This window comes from Squalius cephalus, assembly GCF_949319135.1.
Source record: "Squalius cephalus genome assembly, chromosome: 18".
Taxonomy (NCBI): Eukaryota; Metazoa; Chordata; class Actinopteri; order Cypriniformes; family Leuciscidae; genus Squalius; species Squalius cephalus.
The window spans coordinates 6,543,244-6,556,802 of record NC_137139.1 but is presented as its reverse complement, the minus strand read 5'-3'; the positions used below and the strand labels follow the sequence as shown (position 1 = coordinate 6,556,802).

The 13,559-nt window shown below is 36.8% G+C and overlaps 1 protein-coding gene and 1 long non-coding RNA gene across 3 annotated transcripts in view; one reads left to right on the top strand and one right to left on the bottom strand.

The window, feature by feature from the left end:
* nudt3a (nudix (nucleoside diphosphate linked moiety X)-type motif 3a) overlaps window positions 1–13,559 on the bottom strand; it is a 32,111-nt gene that overhangs the window by 3,392 nt on the left and 15,160 nt on the right. The window contains exons 4-5 of one of the 2 annotated variants that reach the window (XM_079848509.1): window positions 2,887–2,971; window positions 1,275–1,289 (exon numbers count right to left, since the gene is read on the bottom strand). In XM_079848509.1, the coding sequence (XP_079704635.1) occupies window positions 1,275–1,289; window positions 2,887–2,971 (100 nt within the window). The remainder of the gene's footprint in view (window positions 1–1,274; window positions 1,290–2,886; window positions 2,972–13,559) is intronic. The other variant, XM_079848510.1, reaches the window with a different exon arrangement.
* LOC307145410 lies at window positions 3–1,044 on the top strand. Its single transcript, XR_013818953.1, has 2 exons — window positions 3–68; window positions 751–1,044. It is a non-coding gene; the product is annotated as an uncharacterized lncRNA (long non-coding RNA).

Here is a 13,559-nt window from a genome sequence, read left to right as displayed (position 1 = left end):
TGTGAACAAAACACAACACACATTCTGCATTCACGTTGTGTCTGGAATGAGACGACGACTTTGAGACTGTAGTGGAGCGGCTTAGTGATATAATCGTTCAGTTTATGATACAAGCGTGAAAATTGGCATGAGCAGTCTCCATGGGTCACTTGACAAGAAAATTGTCCGAGCCACTTGAAATTTCAAGATTTTTCATTTTTCAATATGGCCGACACCTTAGTGGAGCAGTTAAGTGATATAGTGGTTTATTTGGTGATACAAACATGAAAATTGGCATCAGCAGTCTCTGATGGTCACTAGACAATAAGCCACCCACAGCTACTTGAAATTTCAAGATGGCCACCACCTTAGTGGAGCAATTAGGCTCATGGCAATTTTCATGCTTGTATCACCAACTAAATGATTTCTTAAGCCTAATTGCTCCACTAAGGTGGTGGCCATCTTGAAAAATGGCCGCCATCTTGAAATTTCGAGTAGCTGTAGGTGGCTTATTGTCAAGTGACCCACAGAGACTGCTCATGCCAATTTTCATGCTTGTATCACCAAATAAACCACTATATCACTTAACTGCTCCACTAAGGTGTCGGCCATCTTGAAAAATGGCCGCCATCTTGAAATTTCAAGTGGCTCGGACAATTTTCTTGTTAAGTGACCCATGGAGACTGCTCATGCCAATTTTCACGCTTGTATCATAAACTGAACGATTCTGCCAAACATAAGCACTTAGCCGCTCCACTACTGTGCTCAGAGCCGTTCATGGTCACTAATGTGTTTCTACGGCAATGCATGTCACCGCAAAAATGTATCAATGAATAAATAAAGCATGCGCACCAGGTAACATTGGCAAAAACTAAATTGCAAACAGTTATATCTAAATTAGTGCTGTCAATCGATTAAAAAAAATAACTAGATTAATCACACATTTTTTCTGGGATTAATCACGATTAAAAACAAGTTTTTAATACATTTAATAATGTAATCATTTCACAGTTAATCTCCAAATTAATGTAGAAACAACATAAATACATTAACTACTTGATTAATGGCATCGCTTTATGAATGAAGGCCAGTCTCACTGATATTAATACAGCTATTGATGTCTCATGGAAATTATTTTTCATTATTAATTATAGCCATTCAACATTACAAGTGTAAGTGATCTTTTTTTCTTTTCTGTTTTTACATTTATTAGACTTTACAAAAATATAACAACTTTTAATTTAAGTAAATTTCAAACAATCCTCATATAAACCCATAATAAATGTCATATTTACCTGTGCCCTTCCAACCTAACAGGTAGAGAATACAGAAATTGAATAAAGTTATCAAACAGTCTGCACTACATAAACTATAAATTATACTTAGATTAATCCTTATTAAAGCTACAAAAGTTCTTTAGTGAAGAGCAGCGAGTCATTTTCTCTGTTTGCTTTGTTCTTTGATTAGCATTAATGACAGACAGCATTAGTGGCTGCTGTCCCTTTAAGACCTGCTGACAGAGACGCGGATCTCACACGCGTCCCATTTTCTCTTTATGTTACTTTATTTAAGACTTTATTTAAGAGGATACTCGAGAAAACGGGCATTTTGGCATAATTATGTGCTATTGTTCAAGCGCAAAAGAGAACTTGATTCTGGCGCGCGTCTTTCTGTGCGTTGTGTGTGTGTGTCAGGACGTTCTCTGTCTTGTCGCGCTTGAATAGTTTAAAAGCATTTGCATGAAGAAGAACGTGATCATGTAATGTAACGCTAGGCAAAGGATGACAGAAAAAACGGATGCTGCATTAATTGCGTTAAATATTTTTGATGCGTTAAGCTGGAAAAAATTAATCACATGCGTTAAAGGATTTGTTCACTTTAGAATTAAAATTTCCTGATAATTTGCTCATCCAAGATGTTCATGTCTGTCTTTCTTCAGTCGAAAAGAAATGAAGGTTTTTGAGGAAAACGTTTCCAGGATTTTTCTCCATATAGTGACTTCAATGGGGTTCAACGGGTCCAAATGTGAGTTTCAGTGCAGCTTCAAAGTCTCGACACGATCCAGACGAGGAATAAGAGTCTTATCTAGTGAAATCATCTGTCATTTTATATAAAAATAAACATTTATATACTTTTTAACCACAAATGCTCGTCTTGCACCAGCTGTGATGCGACACACATTACGTGATCACGCTGAAAGATCACGCGTGTTCCGGTTCACAAATGTAGGCCGAAAAACTCCATCTCATTTTCTCCTCCAACTTCAATGTTGTTTTAGCTTTTTTAGTAAATAGCATTTGTCTTAGTCTTTTCACGTTCGCTTTGTAAACACTGGGTTGGTTATTCTGCCTACATCACGCCTGACCTTTCAACATGATCACGTAATGTGTCACAGCTGGTGCAAGACGAGCATTTGTGGTTAAAAAGTATATAAATGTTTATTTTTTTACAAAATGGCCGCTGGTTTATCTAGATAAGACTCTTATTCCTCGTCTGGGATCGTGTCGACACTTTGAAGCTGCACTGAAACTCACATCTGGACCTTCAACCAGTTGAACTCCATTGAAGTCACTATATGGAGAAAAATCCTGGAATGTTTTCCTCAAAAACCTTCTTTTCGACGGAAGAAAGAAAGACATGAACATCTGGGATGACGCAGGGGTGAGTAAACTATCAGGAAATTTTAATTCTAAAGTGAACTAATCCTTTAAAGTTGACAGCACTAATCTAAACTCAACCTAAATAAGGTTGCTGCCACTTTCTAACTAAATTATATAACTACGGTTTTGACAAACAAGAACAGATTTTTGGTTTTCTACTAACCAGAGCTCATAATTATATGGTGATTCAGTAAACACATCATAACTGTGGCACAAGCTAACCTACTTTCTTTTCTCAAAACCTTACCAATATTCATGGAGTCCTCCCAGTCCTCCATAACCTCAGTTACGATGAGAACATAGACGTACGTTCTGTGCTTTCGGTCTCGGTTCTGTGAAGAAAAACAACTCATTTCAGCACAAGTTACCGCCTAATAAATGTAAAAGTGTTTTAGCGACAAATTAAAATGAGGGTTTCAACTAATGTTTGATAATCAATTAATCAGGTCATTAATTGTTTAATTAATCAGATGAAAAAAAAAACAATAATTACATATTATTAAAAGAAACCTAACATTTTAATTTAAAAACAAAAATTCATTCAATTTTTTTTATGCCACATCCTGCCCAATGATGTCCTTCAAACAATGTGCAGTTTGAAGGCAATGAAAGTATAGTGAATGTATGAATGTAGGCCATGCTATACATCGTGTAAAAAAGGTGTTACAAAAACTATACATTCAAAACCAAAAAAATCAATTACTAATTGCTTACCGATTTAAAGCAGGACTTTAAATAACTAAATAAAAACTGATAAACAAAACAAAAGCTAGACTAAATGTTAACGAGGAGCACACATATCGATCGAAACACAGTTATCATATTACGTTTATACTCGATTACAATAGCACTTTTACAGTTACTGCCATCATATAAATACTAGTGCTTGTTTTACGTGTAGAATTTGAAACCTACATTTAATGTCTAACAAGAAATATTTGTCAGAGTAGAAATAACTGTGTGACTTTCTACACAAAGAAATCAGATCTGAGCATTAAATCGGAGCTGAGCACGTCTCTCAGATGTTAACTACACATAGGCCGTAAGGTGAAGGCGCTTTACGTTTAATCCCGTTCCCATTTATGGGGCACTAAATTATTTTCATTCTAATAAAAAGATCTATTGTTTTGGGGCGAGAAAATAAAAGTTCTCCATGTGTAATCCTGCAGTTTATTTTTTTATTACTGTTTAAAGTTGGCAATAGTTCTCGCGTAATCATAGTTTGATCATCAGCGATGAGGCGTCGCGGAACAATCGTCACGTGCTTCCCGCTAGACCAATAGGGTGGCCGCTTTTTTGGGATGACATGTAAACATTAGTCCAAGATGTCTGCGCCCTTGTTAATATCGAGTAGATATCGGCCAGAGCTCCTTCAAAAGTATGTTAAACAATGCTACATGCATCTCACGTCCATAAAGAAAGAAGAAACAAAGGATTTTACACGCACACGGTGGGATACATTCAGACACAAACGGTGGCTTGGCTTGCAAGGTGAGAATCAGAGAATAGCAGGAACATACAAACATTGTCTAGAAATTGAGTTTGACAATGTTGACGGAGACGCTGGGTTTCACTCCACTTGCTACAGGCGTTTCATTGACAAAAAGCGATTGGATGCGGCCGAGAAACGGCGACACAGCGTCCTGAAGATCAAGATCAAGGCCAGTAGCTTGAGCTGGTCCTGTGCTTCATGCCTTGTGCTAGCCTAGAAATCTAGACGCACCCTAGCGGCAGCAAGTGTAATTTGAAGGCAGGGTCTCTCTCCGTTGGCTTGTGAGCTGGAAAAACCAAACTCTAGTCAGGTCAATAACATCGTGCATAGAGTCGGTGGGCAGGCTTTACATAATGACGGCAGAGTTGAGACGGCTCTGCGTGAATTCCCTGCTACTTGAAAACAAAGAAGAGCTGCTGCTGGCGAACAGCGGTCTTTCCAATCGGCTTTGGCCGTGACTCTGGAGGACTTGGAGTTAAGCTTTTCTTTGAGAAAAGAACAAAGAACGGCACTGAAGTCATTCTTAACCTGTTAAGCTGCAACCCCACTTTTGAAAAATCCCCAGAAATGACATACCCAAACTGAAACAGATACAGTTCATGAACCCTTTGCACTAAAAGCACAAGTATGATCTCATTTGAAAGCTGACACCTGGTAGTTTATTGTAAATGTAGAATTAATTATTGTCATAATGATTTTTTTTTTTTAAATAGCTTCAAAGTTTTGTAAAGTTATTAGAATTTTTTTTTTATGAAACATATTAATGAAAATAAAATTGAAGTTGGCACTGGAGCAATCTAGAAATGCACTACAGCTAAAGCCACATGTCTGACCATGTTATATTTAAAATATGAAGATAATAAGTCTAAAACTCTGTATTTAGTTAAATGTTTTTCAAGATCATGTCATGACTTTATTTTGATTAGGCTACTCTAAAAATGCTACTGATGTTTAGTCGTCTTCTAAGCATCCATTCAGTCTTTTGTCTCTATTGTTTTGTGGTGCAAACGAGCCCCATTCAGTCTCAGTCTCCCCCTGCACACATTCACACCTCTCCAGACTGGTTATGGCTCGAAATATGCATTTCTTTTGTCTGCATTATAGTTACTAACGACTGGCTATTCACAGGGTTTCAATCCCTAATTTCTTTTATCAAAGTTCTCACTTCACATTTGAAGTGCACTAAATAGTGGTCAAATGCACTAAAACATATCAGTAAGCATTCTTATTTAGAACAAAATTCATAAAAGAATAACCCCTGGTGGCAGGTGCACCTGGGCTAGCTAGCATGTTAGCTTAGCACACCATCAATACACGACCATTTATGAGATTAAAACCATGTTTGTGCTCCAAACTTACTTCATAATGCAATCGAGTGTTTTAAATAATCTTCTGTGATATAATTTGGCTTCAGATAAAAAAAAATCAGACAGAAAACATTATTTATAGTTTTATGCACGATGATAAAGTCTATATCGATTAGAATTACATTATAAATATAATCTATTATTATGAAAATACCTGGCATGGCTTGAAGAACACAGGCAAATCAAATATCATAGCAAACATGTTTATTGTCTTCAAAACATGCATATTACAGCGGGATCTCTGTAGCTTTGTGTGTAGCAGTGACGTCCTGGAATGTCACATGATTATGGCTCTTCTTCATGTCCCATATATGGATTATTTTTTGTGCATATAGCGCCCTCAGGCTATTGGTATGAATTGAAAACACTGCACATCTCAGTAAGAAGCGATCATAATGATTACATCGACGCATTTGGGTATAAATTCAATAAATATTATTCCAGTCTTTAGAAATATGACGTGAATCTATGAGAATATATCAATATTTCTCCAAGTTTGCACATTTTTTGAGCTAAAAGCCCTGAAGGACGTTGTTTTGTGTATCGCTGTCATGACGACAGCACGGGAGTTTTTTATGAATGAAAGCGGCTGACATGCATAATTCATATTAAAGGTATCGACTCATTTTTTCATTTCATAACTCCTGACACAAATTAAGACATAACTGTCACTATAAGTTTCTCAGAATACAATAGTGGTCAAATACTGAAACTTGAGTATTATATCTTTTTAACCCTCAATTGGTCCTTGGGGTCTATATGACCCCAAGCGACTTTTCTTTAATAAAAAAAAATGGTTCCCTTCATCTCAGTGGAATAAAATTTGGTGACTTTTCCTACATTATCTATCTATACACACAGAAAAAAACTGGGCTTGATTCGGTCGTTCTAAAGGTATGTAAAAAAAAAAGTCACAAATCTGTCCCTTGGGGTCAATATGACCCCACATTGAAATGAATGGGAAAATCGAAGAAAAAATGTTTTTTATTTTTCATTTGTCAAAAAAAATATATAAATCCAGAATAAATCTGAAAATTTCAATACCACAATGAAGTCCTGGTACTAGAGCACAAATGAAATGTGGAACAAACATGACCACTTGCACACACACATGTTCGCGCACACAAACACACACACAGGTCTGACTCCAAAAGAAAGCATTTTTATAGAAATTGACAAATAAAATCAATAATTCCAGCATAAATCTGAAAATTCTCACACATAAATGAAGGCCTGGTACTAGAGCACTAATGTAATGTGGAATGAACATTATCACACACACATATGCGCCCACACAGACACAGACACAAATGCACACATAGACAGAGAAAGGGTGTGACTGCAATAGAGAGCATTTTTACTGAAATTGTGAAATAAAATCAATAATTTCTGCATAAATCTAAAAAAATTCACACATAAATGAAGGTATGGTATGAGAGCACAAATGCAACGTGGAAAGAACATGACTACACACAGATCAAATACACACAGAGAGACAAACAATAACGATATTATTGCAAATATATATAGAATTATTGCAATAATAAGACACTTCAAAAGACCTCAAACAACAACAAAAAAAATTCTAAACTTTTTAAAATACATTAAATCAGTATTTTGTCAATGTTTAAATATGTAATTCATAAAAAAGCTATTATAAGAGCATTAAGTCACATCCAGAAAAATGAATGGATCTCTATGGGGCCTCTGCTGGAAGTATATGGTAATTACACTTTGTGGCTAAAACTATATTAGCTACAAAAAAACATCTAACCAGCAGATGGCAGAATTATGCATCTAACACCTAGATCAATATCCAGAAACAACTCATAGTTAAATTTGATCATCATTAATGTGTTTTTTTCATAAAAAAACTATATTTCATATGTATGCTAATGGTGTAGTTGAGGAATTTTGCAGTAAATAGGTAAAAAAGTACTTCATATCCCCCAAAACACAGCATTAATGAATAGATGAGAAGTAAACAAAAAAAAACATATATTATTTGTATAATTAAAAATGTATATTTTTTGTCCAATTTCTCTATCAATTGTTGGGGTCATATAGACCCCAAAGACCAGATTTGTAAACAGGAAACGAAGACCTTATGAGGGTTAATGATGTATAGTTTGTCAAGGTATAACATTAAATCTGATAGTAACTTTGAACTATATAAATAAAAAAACGCTTCAGTGCGCCCACGCACTGGTGAAGCTTAACAGGTTAAAAAAGGAAGATGTGTTTGGAGTTTTGCCGCTCTGACTACGTCACCTTCTTCGTTGCTCTGGTTGGTTGTAGTGCTATCCTATTGTGTGCAGAGGGAATCTGAAAGACAAGCGTTTATCCCGCCCCTCGGATTGAGCCTTGCCAACGGTGTGTTCCCAGACCCAATATCTTGATGTGGGTCTGGCTTGTCAGACTAGCCTAATAATTTGTAAGAAAACGGACAAGTACTTTACTGTGGGAGGCAAACGCCAGATGGACCATCTTTCACAGCCAGAAATGTCAGCAGGTAGGTAAAAACAACACACACACACACACACACACACACACACACACACACACACACACACACACACACGTTTGAACTTGAAGTTTTATGCCCTTATGCTGGGTACCATGGCTAACTTTCAATTACATAATTTATTTAATGTTTATTTTACAGTCAGAGTCAGATTTGCATTGTTTTGCATACCGCTACAGCCAGAACACTCAATATTGTTCAACTATTAACAGTTTTTGCTTAATGGCTTTTTTTTTTTTTCGTTTAATTTTTTTACATTTTTTTTATTTACAGGTCAGTGGCTGAAAGCTGCTGAGATAAAGGAAGACACTAGCATTCTTGTGCATATTCGAGACAAAGACAGAGTGTCTCTGGAGGTGCGAGACCACAAGTCCTGTTATAGACCGTACACCAGGAAGGATCTTTTTAAATCTGGTGAAAAAAACATGAAGATCTTGATGCTTCAAACTACAAGTAATTTAAATACCACGAGTGTCTTTGTAAAGTCCATAGATGTTTTTGTAAAGTCCATAGATGTCCATATTGTATGTATATAGTATTTTTTTTACTATGTTGTGTTTATGTATGGCTGCTACCTTGGCCAGGTCTCTCTTGTAAAAGAGATTTTTGATCTCAATGAGACTTCCTGGTAAAATGAAGGTAAAATATTTAAAAAATATTCGGGCTCATAAAAATATTCGGGCTCCAAGATTTTTTTTCATGAAAAAATGGAATTCATAATAATCATAATCATATTTTATAACATGTAGAATCTGTTAACAGTGTATTCAGTGTGAATATATCTTCATTTATACCATTGTGATCATCTTTCACTCTATCTTTTTGATTCAGGCAGGATAAACTGAAGAGGAGGCTGGCCTGGGATTTCCCCCAGCTGGGGTTTCAAGAAGCACAACATCAGTGAGATGGTTTTTGTTGAGACATTGTCTGCAGATAAGCTGATAGACAGGCAGACAACAGAGTCAACTGAGGTAACGAGCCAAAGTGACGGTGAAAACAGGGCTAGTGCAAAAGCTGGTTCACAAACACAAACTTCAAAGGCCTCCAGCAAAACTGCAGAGGACACAAGGACACTTTACAGTGCGGCATTAATATTAAAGACGCCTCTACGTGACTCTCCCGGTATGACGTGCCCGTGGCCACCCACGCCAAAACCTGTCATGCCAATTGAACTGTACAATCTGATTTCCTGGATTATTGGTGCAACTGAGAAACCAACACTGGCCCATTAAGTTGATATTCCAGATGATTTGAACCTAAAAGTGATATCTATCTGTCAAGACACTGTGTTTCTTGCATCTAAGGGCCGGAGGAAGACCCCTAAATCATCAACGGTTCGCCATTTAACTGGTTCATCACAAATTGTGTCACTTCTAAATAGACTAGGACATTGTGCATCATGGGACACGGTTGTCAGTCTAGAACCAATTTACGATTAGACAATATACACAACAAGCTTACAATATATCTTAAGATTTTATTTTAGTTGAAAACAAACAATGTGTGAACAAAAAATATAAAGGACAAAAGCATTTAAGCTCAAGCAGCGCGAACGGAAAAAAAAACGTTAAAAGCGCCACTTATTGTACAGAACGTACACACACTCTCGAGTCAGTCAGCATATGGTTATCGTGTTTATATCGTTTCATGTTCAGAAAAGCAATTAGCCTAGATCCACGTGCTCGAGTGAGGAAACGGGCTGCGCTGCCGCTGACAGACGCTTCAGAGACACAGATAACAGTGTGAAGGGAAGTTTCTAACAGCACTTTGCGTTTCTCTTCTTAAATCTCAATCTGTCTCCCTCAACGAAACTTAAAGGAAGCACATGTCTCAAAATAATTCTGCTATCAGAAGTCATCATCTCTGATCAGTCACGCTACAGCTGTGCTTTACCTGCAGTCGTGCTTGCAGTGATGGACCGGTGTCTTTCCTTCCTCAGTCGACTGCGGTTTCTGTGATTTCTCATTGTGGTGATGATATTATGATAACGCAGATTCATTAATTTGATCAAAAGTAATTCCATTGTTTAAGATCATTTAGTTAGATAATATTCATCCAAGTAATTCCACTTCGCGAGGCAAACGACGACATTGTGATCAAACACAATCCACTTGTTAACGCCCCACAGCGTCACCCAGTGGATTGAATTATAACTGTGAGTTAGTGCTTGGGATTTATCATGGATTCACTGCAATTACGACCAGCAAAGCAACATAGGAAAATTCGAATAGAATTTTATTTTTCGAATAATAATTACAGATCGAATATTCAAGCACACCCCAAGTTTCCATACATTGCTTCAAGGTGATGGCACTCTGCAAAAGTCAGCACTGCATTATCTTCCAGCCATTGAGGCTTCACCGACAGAGATGTCAACAGCAAACACAATTCTGAAGCGAAGTGTCCAAATTGCTGATCAGATTGAACTGGACCATATAGTTAGTTTTTGACCAAGCTATACATGCCAAAGCTCAGCAAATCCGCTGGAAAGATGACGACTTTACTCAGCGTATAGTGAATGTCACACTACCTGAGCAGTCTAGGAAAAAGGTTTGGAGATGCAGGACTGCAGGACATACTCATTGAGTCCGGAGTTGTTGCCCCAGGATCCATCAATGGAGTGATCAGCGGTCATCATTACAATCACAGCATGAGGGCACACAAACTTCTGTAAGATAGTCTGAGACTTCTCACCCTCTTAGACTCTCTGCCACCAGAGAGAGAGATGAGTGTATGGATGTCATCAATGAGATTAAATGTGCATTCCCAGACAGAACAATGGATGTTTTGTGTGCAAATAAGAAATTTGACAAAATGTGTTCAAAGTATGAAGACTTTGTTAAAGGAAGAAGTGCAGAAAACCCAACGTTTGCCTTCTGGAGTTCATACATCAACATGGTAAAGATTAGGGATGTCACGATACCAAAATTCCAGCAGTCAGTACCGATACCACTAAAATTTTACGGTTCTCGGAACCAATTCGGTACCACAGCAAAATCTGTTGGAACTATTTTTCTATTTTATTTAACTATTTGAAAAAAATATTACATTCAATTCAATGACTTTATTTATGACCGTAATCATAAGTAAATAATACATAAGCATTTAAGGCTACATGCTGTTTAAAGGTAAATATTGCTTATAAAAAAAAAAAAATCCCATTGAGACGTAGCTAAATCTACTGTACAGTAGCCTAATTTTTTCTGTCAATTTCTTCAAGTTAAACCGAACTTTTATGTTGACGGGTTGCCGTGAAGACCTTTGAGTTTCTGTGTGTGTATGATATGACGATAGTTTTTTCTCAAATGAAACGGTAAAATGCTCATGAAGTGACTCTCAGAGTGGCTCTGGAGATGAATTTCATCATGTCATCATATCGTGAGGCAGCAGAGACTGAAAACAGTGTGAGCATCACTCGTGCTTCAGTGTGTGTGTGTGTGTGTGTGTGTGTGTGTGTGCGAGGTAAATGAAACCACGCGTCTGCGCCATTCATTCACACAGACAAGCAGAACATGCAGGGTTAATATTTAAATAGTCTTTTTGCAGTTTAATATACACAGACACTATATATCGTGTATATATCGGCTAAAGACAGTTCTCCAAGTAAAAAAGTTAGTCTGGAGCCCTGCGCTTAGATAAAAACACGGAGGCGACTGAAAGCAGCTCCTATTAGTGGGTACCGAATATACCCGGTACTACAGAAATGCTGGTATCGTCACATTTTCAGTACCAACTTGGTACCGAAGTCCCGGTACTTTGACAGCACTAGTACAGATAATCGGACTGGCAGCTTCACCTGTCAACAGTGCGCTTGATGATGGCATGGTTTTTTAGCATACGATCTTTGCGTGTAAATTATGCTAGGCATTTCATACTGGATGGAAATGGTGGTAACACTTTATAATAACTGCACGCTATTAATCATTAGTTAAGCATTACTAAACAGTTGATTCATCATTTATAAAGCATTAATAGACATTAATAAGCAGTTAATAAATACAGTTATAAATGCTTTATTCTTGATTTATAAGCATATCTATAATGTGTTTAATAATTGTATTTTCATACTTTATTAATGATCAATTTATAATTTCTAAATTAAGTGTAGCATTATTTACGAACCAGTTACATTATTTACCATTATTTACAAACTAGGTGTTGTCATTGGTTCATAAGATCACTTAGAAAGTGTAAGTAAATGTAGTTAATTCAGGCCGTTATAAAGCAGTTAGTAGTGGTCGGTTAAAATATTTTGTGAGCTCATCTAAAGTGAGGACTAGTTATGCCTTGTAAATCATTTATAAAGGAGATGTAAAGACTCAGTTATCTTCTAAACAGAAAAAGGAAACAAACACAACACAGTCATACAGAACATAGAAATATTAACAGCCTTTAAATCTCCTTTATAAATGCTTTTCAAGGCATAACTAGTCCTCACTTTAGATGAGCTCACAGAAATAGTTCACTGACCACTACTAACTGCTTTATAACTACCTGAATTAACCCTGAATTACAGTAGAAATGCATGTTAATAAAGCATTTACTAACACACTAAGTAACTATTACTATATGTCTGAATAATATGTATTTAAACAGTTTTATTAGTAAATTTATTAATTATTTACTTACACTTTCTAAGTGATCTTATGAACCACTGACAACTCCTAAATAACTGGTTCATAAATAATGCAATACTTCATTTAGAAATGATAAATTGATCATTAATAAAGTATGAAAATACAATTATTAAACACATTATAGATATGCTTATAAATCAAAAACAAAGCATTTATAGCTGTATTTATGAACTGCTTATTAATGTCTATTAATGCTTTATAAATGATGAATTAACTGTTTACTAATGCTTAACTAATGATTAATAGCGTGCAGTTATTATAAAGTGTTACCGAAATGGTCAATTTGCCCCTCACACATCCTTCTTGCCACAGTGAGCTCAGTGTTAAAGGCCAGTGGACGTCCAACGTCAAAGTGTCCATGGGTTTCTCTCGATTGCTTGTGATCAGGCCATTGAGCAAACATGCAACAGAGATTCCAAGACGAAGGGTGTTAACACAGAATCGAGCTGCAGTGTATCACTGGATATCGTCACAACATGAAAGAGCTGCCATAGCAAGACAATGTGAGGCAATGGCAGGTGAATCTCCCCATATAAGCAAACGAAAAGACCTTGACAGCACACGAATCCATGCTGATGAAAAGGCTGTGACCAGAATAATTTCCACTCTAGAGTCCATGCTGAATCCTTTTGACACACACCAAGATGGCATTGTGTGTCTTAGCTCTGGGACAGCAGCAGCTGAAGAAATCACGAGGGATTTGCTCTGAGCTCCGGGAAAGGGAGGAAATGCTGTCAAAGAGTTTACGGACCAAAGACTGTTATCACCATCAGTTGACATATTTGCTCCCATCAAAACACAAACACTGAAGACCTTCAGTGACCAAGCAAAGACAAAGAAGAAATCTGCAGCAGGCACAGAAGTGATGCTACGTGCCGACAAGAAACTATTCTCCAGATT